General features: G+C 68.0%; 1 protein-coding gene across 1 annotated transcript in view; it reads left to right on the forward strand.

The window, feature by feature from the left end:
- The window catches only part of MLLT1 (MLLT1 super elongation complex subunit), a gene marked incomplete in the record, with an annotated part of 60,313 nt that overhangs the window by 48,234 nt on the left and 3,064 nt on the right, over positions 1-9,015 (forward strand). The window contains 4 exon segments of the mRNA XM_014584916.1: positions 177-302; positions 3,194-3,736; positions 5,774-5,855; positions 7,156-7,264. Of these exon segments, the coding sequence (XP_014440402.1) occupies positions 177-302; positions 3,194-3,736; positions 5,774-5,855; positions 7,156-7,264 (860 nt within the window).

Here is a 9,015-nt window from a genome sequence, read left to right on the forward strand (position 1 = left end):
GCCCCGGCCACCCCGGGCCCCTGGGCTCTTCTTGCCCCGCCCGGCCTGCATCCCTCGGGTGCTCGGCACCCAGTCCCCACGGGGGACCTGCCTGCGGCCCTTCGGGAGAGGGCTGCCCCGGCCCCGCTCCCCCGCCGCCCCGGCCGCCGGTAACGCTGTCTCTCCTTTGTCACTAGGTGATGGTAATGCCCGAAGGAGCAGAGTCGGTGTCCAGGCCCAGCCCCGACTACCCCATGTTACCCACAATTCCACTCTCTGCCTTCTCTGACCCCAAGAAGACCAAACCGTCCCACGGCTCCAAGGTTAGTGAGGCGGAAGGCCCAGCTGCCGCGGGCCCTGGGCTCCGGGCGCCCCCGTGCCCAGCTGGGCCTTCCGCACCTGGACGCTCCCTGGCACCCTCCTCTGAGGCTCTCTCGCTCCAGCTCGCTGCTCACGGCCGCTCCCTCGAGGTGTCCAGGGACAGGCCGAGTCCTTGGGCTCTTCGCCCCGTTCCTCTTGAGGCCAGAGACCCTCCCAGTCTTCTCCCCTCCCCATGGAGCTGAGGCCTCGAAGCCCCAAGGGCTCTTTGGACGGTCAGTCGCTTCATCGAGGGCCGCTGTGTGACGGCCCAGCCTCCAGGGCCTCCAGCCACTCCATCCTTGGCTGTTCCGGGCTTAGCTCTCTGTCCGTAGCCCCCGGGAGGATGCCCTGGGGAAGGGCCGGGCCGGCTGCAGCGAGCCAGCCCACCCCACTGGCCAGAACACGGCGCGTCGTATTCCATCTGGGCACTCGGCCTTCTGGCCTCCTTCCGAGCATCCCGGACAGGCCGGATGGCCCTTCGTGCCACCTTGACATCCATGTCGCTCTTTGGTAGCCACCACCTCTGTGCCGTGTGGCCCTTGGAGGGGTGACCACGCCTTTCCCGTGGCCAGCCTGTTGGGTCTGCCCACTTCTCTCGATGTTCTGCCCCCACCTGCCCATCGGGGGTGCAGACAGGGCTTTCTGGCCGTCTCCCGGCCTCCACAGCCTCGGGCCCCATCGCCCGGCCGGACACCTGTGCATCTGGACACCTCTGGCTCATCGGTCTTTCGAGGAGGGAGCCTAGCCTGCGAGTGTCCCTCCCCGGCCCCTGGCCTGTGCTTCCCCAGCCTCGCGGAGTCCTGCAGATGTGCAGACGTTGCTGAGTCCGGGAAGCCGCTCTCCCAGCCGCCTGCTTCTTCATGTGTCTGTAGAAGCAGGAAGAGAAGGAATTGCCCTTCTTCCCTGTGGGTCACCAGAAAGTCTCTTAAAACCCCAGAAGAAATGCTGTCCCGGTGGCGAGGGCACCACTGCAGCTGGCAGAGCTGTGTTTGCCAGTGGCACTTGCCAGAGTGTCTCTGAGAGCCCTGGGACCCCTCAGACCAGGCTCACCCCCCGGGCTGGGGAGGCCCGTAGGCAGGGCTCGAGCTCCACCCACTGCGACCCCGGACTGCCTGACGGGGCGTCGGTGTAGGTATCTTGGTTGGCACCAGGCCCCGCGAGGGTCCCCTCTGTCTACGAGAACTCCTGGGCCTTGTCATCTGGAGTCTGTGCTGCTAGCGTGCAACCCTTGTGGGGTCGGGGCCCGGGGTGGCCTCACACCCCGGCTGAGCGCGTCCTTGGGCTCCGGCTGCTGGTCGGGAGAGCTCGTGGGCGGGGGCGGCCATGTGCTCCAGCCACAGCCTCAGTGGAGCTGAAGCAGCAGGGAGGGCTGGGGAGGCGGCGAGTCTGTGGGAACCCCCAGGCGGGGAGTTGCCGGTGAACGTGGCCAGCTGCAGCTGTAGGTGACTCAGTCCCTGGGTGTCCCCCTCACAGCCCCTGCCCAGGGCAGTGCGTAGCTGACGGGAATCGCAGCCTCCTGGGAGAGCAGGGGACCCTCTGCCTACCTCGCCCAGGCCCAGCTGCAAGATGGTGGCTCCCCAGGGTCCTTGTCCCCGGCACGCCGGGACCTGCATGCCTGTGGCTGCGGGGATGCCCCGCGTCACCCACTGTCATATCCACTGTCTGGCCAGGTTGCCATTTCTGAAATGTGGCTCTTAACCGTCGTGGTCAGCTCTGAGACCTTGGGGCTGCGGTGGGTGCTCAGCTCAGGGGCGGGCCTGTGGGCCTGGGTGCCCGTGCAGCCCGGAAAGGCCCTCGGCACAGGCAGGCTGGCAGGGCTGTGCTGGGGCCACTGGGAGCGCTGTGGGCGGTGCTTAGTGAGGGCTGGATGGTGGTGACGCCTCCGCTACCGTGGGCGGTGCACAGTGAGGGCTGGATGGTGGTGACGCCTCCGCTTCTTACCGCTCTCCTTGGGGAGCCGCTTGCCGCGGAGCTGAGCCTTCAGGACCCGTTCCCTGGGTGTGTCGGTGACACTGGAGTGCCAGTGGGGCCCCGGCTGTGTGTGTGTCGGGGTGGCGCGGGCGGGACGTAGCGCTGGAGCAGGCCAGCAGGGGGGCTGCAGCGACTGGCGGGGGGCAGGGCCACCCGGGCGAGCACCCCGGCCCCCAGGCCGGGAGGAAGGTGCGCTCACCCTGCTCTGAGGACACCGGCACAGACGGCGAGCCTGGGTCCCGTGGCACGTGGGTCAGAGCCGAGCTCCCGCCCCGGCCGGACAGCGCTGCCCGGTGCCCTGCAGGCAGGAACCCAGGAGCACCCTCCACTTTGGATCTGGGGCGAGCAGCCCTCCTGGTGCACCCGAGGACGGTGGAGCTGGGCTGGACAGCAGTGGGAGACCTGGAGGACAGGGCCCGCGTGGCCAAGGAGGGCGCGTCTCGCTGGGCCGCGCCCTGGAGTGTGCTGGGGGCCAGGAGGCTGGAGCCCACAGAGGCTCCCCCAGCGCCAGGCGGAGCCTCCCGCGGTCCCCGGGCCCGCAGGCCGCCGTGAGGTGTTGGCGCGGGAGCGGGTCGTGTGGCTGGCGTTGTCGTTCTGTCTGACCGTCTGCTCTTCTTGAATCCCTCAGGGAGTTCAGTCCAATTCCGAGGGTGTCTTAGCCCTCCCGCAGCCGCCCGGACCTGCTGCCACCTCCTAGTAGCTTAAAGGGACAGCTCCATTTAAAACTCTCACCTGCTGCTAACTTTTTCGCTTTATGGACGAATTTCTCTAGCTGAGTCTGAATCAGGTGGATTATACTTTGTAGGGGTCGGGGGTGGCCGAGCAGGCGGCCCGAGATGCCGTCTGACCGCCCGTCCCCGTCCCCGTCCCCTCGGCCTTGCAGGACGCCAACAAGGAGAGCGGCAAGGCCCCCAAGCCGCACAAGGCCGCCAAAGAGCACCGCGAGCGGCCACGCAAGGACTCGGAGAGCAGGGCCTCCTCCCGGGAGCTGGAGCGCGAGCCCGCCAGGGGCCCCAAGGAGGCCGCACGCAAGCTGGGCGAGGGCCGGCTGCCCAAGGAGGAGAGGGCGCCGCCGCCCAAGGCCGCCTTCAAGGAGCCCAAGATGGCCCTGAAGGAGCCCAAGCTGGAGGGCACGTCGCCCAAGGGCGGCCCCCCGCCCCCGCCCAAGAGCTCCGGCAAGCGGCCGGCACCGGCTGACTCGCCCAAGCCCAGCGCCAAGAAGCAGAAGAAGAGCAGCTCCAAGGGGTCCCGGGGCGCCCCGGGCACCTCGCCCCGCACCTCATCCTTCCCGGACAAGAAGCCGGCCAAGGACAGGAGCAGCTGCAAGGGCGAGAAGGCCAAGGCCGACAGCGAGCCCCGGGAGGCGCGGAGGGCCCTGGAGGTGGAGGAGCCCCGCTCGGAGGACGAGGCCTCCTTCAAGTCCGAGGTGAGCGCCCCCTCCCGCCCTCCTGTGCGTGCGCCGCCCAGCCCAGCCCTGGGAGGCCGGGGCAGCGTGCCGGGGCGCGGCCTGTGCTCCCGCTCCGAGCCGCTGGCAGGTGAGGCGTGAGCCGGTGCCCGTCGCTCAGGGCCCGGCCTGCAGACCCCCACTTGCTCGTGGTTGTGGGCGAGCCCGTCCTCCCTAAGCCTCGGTTTTCCCTCCGTCGGGATAAAGCCTGCCTGGTGAGGACGCCTCCCCCGAGGTTGTAATTTGTGGGTTCCCACGTGGTGTTTGCGGAAGGTTCTGGAGAGTGGTGGGTTCACGCCCTGGTGCCCAGCCCATCCCAGAACTTCCTCCCGCACAGACCTGGGGCTCGGGGGCCGGGAGGGCGCTTACATCTGACCCTCAGGCTCAGAGCAGACCCTCTGCTGGTGAGAGGTGAGGCCTCATCAGGACCCCTGTCGGAGGCTGGGTTCTGGGTCAGAGGCACCCCGCCCCTCCACTGCTGTGCCAGCCACGCACAGGCCAGGGTCCACAGGCTGGTGTGTGTCTGGCTACAAGTCGTATGCATCCACCAGAGAGAGTGGACCAGGGGAGCTGCCCGAGAGGGACAGTCACCCTGCAGTCCTCCACCCCTCCCTGTCGGGACTTCGGGTACACGTACATGCGTGTCTACATGTTTCTTGGGCTTCTGGGACTGGGACATGAGACCCAGCTGCCTTAACCCAGGCCACAGAGCAGACCCAGCCGGGCTGGTTTTTTTTTTCTTTTTTTTTTCTGGAGAGATTTTTGCTATAGGGCACGTGCACTCGCCAGAGAGAGAGAGACAGAAAGTGAGAAATCACCCCCCAGAGGGCATGGCCACGCCCCAATCCCTTCTCCTCCATTCTCCTCTCGGGATCTTGGGCACACACGCACACGTGCCCAGTGTGAGTTTAAGCCACCGGGTCCGGGACTCGAACCACAGTTGACTACGTGGGAGTCCAGCGACATAGCCATTACGCCACCTGCTGGTCCCCCAGCTGGGCTGGTTTTGAAGCCTGGGGCTAGGACCCCTCTCAGGGAGCAGCCTGTCACCGCAGAAGGCTCTGAAGACCACCGCCAGAATGACTAAGCAGCAGAAGCCGGCCCCCGGACGCCTGGCCTCGCAGGCTGGCCTCCCGGGGCCTCAGGTAGCGCAACCGCTGCCGGATGTGGCCTCCAGCACAGGCCTGCCTGGCGTGACTGCCGTCACGTGTGTCACGAGCTCCGCCCGCGGGAGCCCTTTGCAGTTCCCAGCTCTTGCCTGCCCTGGGGGTGGCAAGCTAGCTGTTGGTCCCCGGGCTTGCTGCTAAGTCCCCTGGGACTTCTCGGAAGGCATTTCCAGGGCAGAGCTCAGGGGTTGCTGTCAGCCGCTCTGTTCGGGGTGTGGCCTCCCAGCGTCTGGCGAGGTGAGGACGGGGAGGCTGCATGGCGACTGTCCCCTAACAGTGATCCTGGGGTGCAGGCCACAGCGGCCATGTGACCGAAACCTGGGCCTTCTCAGAATCACCCCCGCCCCACCCTGCCGCCTCAGCGTCGCAGGCCCTGCAGGGTCGGACGTCTGCCCGAGTGGCACCTGGGGCTCTGGGGGGCTCTGCAGGGGCCGTCTGTCTGTCCCTCTTTCCTCCTTAAGCCGCTCGCCTGGGTCAGGCTGGTGCTGGGGAGTCCCTGAGCTGCGTGCCTGGGCGAGGCCTCCTCACACAGTGGCCCGCCACGTTTCCTACACCCACGGGGCTGGGGCAAGTCTGCAGGGAGACAACCGCGTTTGTCCTGAGCCCTAGGCCAGCACCTGGGTCACAGAGACCTGCCTGGTCCGACCCACGCCCACCCTCCTTGCTGCCATGCTGGTGCCTGGGGGGTGGGGAAGGGCCGACCGCGGGGTCCGGAGCGCTCTGGTGCCACTGGAAACCAGGATCCACTCAGGCTGTGTTCCATGGGGGCCGACGCGCCGCGTGTGGGCGCTGCAGAGCCCCCTAGGCAGAAAGGTGACTCTCCTCTCCCCACACCGCCCCACGCCGGGTGAAGTCCGCACAGTCGAGCCCGTCCAGCTCCAGCTCGGACTCCAGCTCAGACTCCGACTTCGAGCCGTCCCAGAACCACAGTCAAGGTACGTGCAGGCCGGGCCGGGTGGTGAGGGTCGCGGTGGCACGGGCACTTGGCTGTGGAGAGGCCGAGGCCGGCCACCCTGGGGCTCGCAGGTCACTCATAGCTCGCCAGCCGCCCAAAAGCTGCAGTCAGAAACGGCAGACGGCGTGCTAGACCTGGCCTCAGCACAGACCGCGGCCTGGGCCCTGTGGGCTCCCGGGTGTCAGGACGCTGGCCCCAGGTCCCTGCAGGCCTGTGCCGTGGGCTCACGTGGCTCGGGGGTGTCCGCACACAGAAGCGGGCAGAAAGAGGTCCCAGATTAGGTTGCAGGAGTGCGCTCCACGCTGGCTTTGGGGCCTGGGCCTTGTGCCCCTGGTGAGGCAGCTGTGCTGGGGTGGTGTTGGCACCCTCCTGACCGGCCTGCGCCCCCACCCCCACCCCCGGCCTCCTTCCCAGCTCCTCCCAGGCTGAGGCTGCTGTGGGCGCGACCTCTTCCTCTGCCCACCCCCCTGTCCCGCAGCCTGCCTGTGCGCACCTGGGCCCTGCCTCGGTCCTCTCCTGCAGGTGGCCCTGGGAGAGCAGGACACAGGTGCCACAGGCCCGGGACTCCCACACCAGAAGCATTTCATCTAGCAGATTGGAATGCCAGCCTTTCCCCTCAGGGCCCGAGTCCTGGGGGGCTGGGAGTCTGGCCTGGAGTTCAGACAGTGGCCGAGGGGGCGGGGCTCTGGGAGCCCACACTACCCGCAGGTTCTTATCTGCTGGGGGAGGGAGGGGACCTGCTGAAGCCGGATCATGTGACTAAGGTAATTGAGGGCTTTGTGTCCCTCTGTTGCCTTGGTAACAGGAATATAAACCAAGATGCCGTCTGTAGGGGACTAGAACCAGTGCCTCTGGAGCAAGGGGAGGACAGCGGACCGGGAGCCGCAGAGGGGATTGTTGAGGGGAGGCCAGGCCCGAGCGGGAGTGCGGCCGGGTGGAGGGGCCTGGTGGCCCCTGGGCAAAGCCTCGAGCCCCTGGCTGCAGCTCCCTCACCCTCTCCAGCGAGGGCTGGCGTCCCGGGCTCTCACTGGAGCCTGTGATCCCTGCGCCCGGGAGCAGGGGTTCTCCTCTGGCGCTGGCATGGAGGGTCCCTGCAGTCCTGTTGCAGGTCAGGGGACTGAGGCCTGCGAGCAGGGCCAGGAAGGTAGGGGGTCATGGCCTAGGGACCCAGGCGACTCAGGTGGGGGCGGCTGGTGGGCACGCTCACTGGGCAGGAGGGCCCGAGGCTGGCCGGTGTGGTCTCGCAGACTCGGCCAGAGTCCCTCCCCGCCCTCCCCCAGGGCCCCTGCGCTCCATGGTGGAGGACCTGCAGTCCGAGGAGTCTGACGAGGAAGACTCTTCTTCAGGCGAGGAGGCCGCGGTCAAGACCAACCCGGGCCGGGATTCCAGGTGACCGGGCCCAGCAGGGAGCGTGTGGGTGTGGGCGGGGGCCCCAGGCTGGCTGTCAGGGCCTGCCGGGTCGTGTGGCCTCGTGTGGGCCCCGGATCTGGCTGGAGATGAAACAAGGACTGAGAACCCCCTGGGGTGCCGGAGCCCGTCAGTGCCATCTGGTCCCAGGGCACTGCTGTCCTGCGTGGGCATCAGGACGGGCCTAGGGCTGTGTCCCTCTCTGGTCATCGGGGCTGGGCTTGTGCAGAGAAGCCACGCAGCACTCGGGAAGGGAGGCCAGAGCCCCATGGCAGCCAGAGGGGGAGCTGGCTCTGCTCCCGGGCCAGACGGCCCCTCAGCCCAACCGCCTGTGTGCACGGGCCTTCTGGGTCCCTGTCGCCAGCTTAGGGGCAGCTTTGGCTGCTGGCCTTGGTTCTGGGCAGGGAGGGCTGAGGCACATCCTCTGGTTGCCCTTGGAGTGATCCCGGCCCCCAGTCCAGGAACACAGCTGAGCACGCAGGGGCCTGGGTCCAGGCTGGGGTGGGGGTGTCAGGGCGCCTCCCCTGGGGCAGCGGGCAAGGCCAGGCCAGGCCAGTCTGGGGCCTGCATCCCTCCACCCGGCCTCCATCCCGGCCTGAGCAGCCACCCCCAGGGCTAGGTGGCCGCCAGTCTGTGCCAGCGGGGCCCGGGCGGCAATGTGGGACGCACCGAGGTTGCCCGCACGGTGTTTGATCACAGCGATGTCCTGAGCTTAGGCTCAGGAGAGTGCTTGGGCGGTTAGCCAAGTGCTGGCCCTCTCTGTGCCAGCGGCGAGGCTCCAGGGGCATGAGGACAAGGGAGGGGTGGGAGGGGAAGGGAGAAGAAGGGGGTAGCGGGAGCCGGCGCCCAGAACTAGGAGCACTGACTTCCTGGGGCCGGGAGAAGGCAGCAGGCCCTGTCCCCATGGGCCGGCACTCGGGGTGGGATCGGAATCTGTCTGCAGGAGCCTTGCGTTCTGAGAGGTCGGGGTGCCACTCTCAGGGCCGCAGACCGCAGAGCCCTGCAGGGATGTTCCTGAGGGCCCCCGGGAGGTGGGAACATCCTGCCCTCCCGCCCAGTCAGGGAGAGATGCCGGGAGCTGGCCCAACCACCTGGGTCGCTCTGCTCTGCAAGGCCTGGGGCCTCACGAAACCCAGCTGCCACCTGTGGGATGCTGGAGGATGGTGGGGGGAGGTGAGGGAGGTTAGGCCAAGCCACGTTGCCCTGGCAACAGAGCCTGGAGCCAGATGCAGGGACCGGAGACGGAGCAGAGGGCTCAGAGCTGGGCTGCAGCCTTCCGGCAGTCAGCACCAGCCTGGGCGTGGGCGGGATGACACTCGCGGAGGGCAGGGGCCAGGCCAGGCGAACCGGGGAGACATGAGCGCGCCTTGGGCAGGGCGAGTTTGCCTCTTCAGTGCATGTCAGGGCTCCGCCTTGTGGGTGAACCCGACTTCCTTGGAGCGGGGACACCTGCTCCCGTGGGGACCCTGCCTCAGTGTGCCCTGGCAGGGCCTGTCTGTTCCCAGCACCTGCAGTGGAGGCCTGTGGGTTCAGCCAGGCAGGCTCTGGAGCACTGGGCGGCCGGCGTTTCCCTCCCACAGTGGCAGCACTCGAGCTCGCCGCTGCCCCCCGGGTGGAGACCCCCAGACTCCACCCTCAGGTTCAGGCAAATGTGAAGGCCCGGCCCCTAGAGATGCCAGTCCCAGGAGCCGCCCCGCCACCGGACAACCCCATGTGGGGAGGGGCCTCTGGGG

The sequence above is a fragment of the Tupaia chinensis genome, unplaced genomic scaffold (genome assembly GCF_000334495.1).
Source record: "Tupaia chinensis unplaced genomic scaffold, TupChi_1.0 Scaffold148210_1, whole genome shotgun sequence".
Classification (NCBI taxonomy): domain Eukaryota; kingdom Metazoa; phylum Chordata; class Mammalia; order Scandentia; family Tupaiidae; genus Tupaia; species Tupaia belangeri.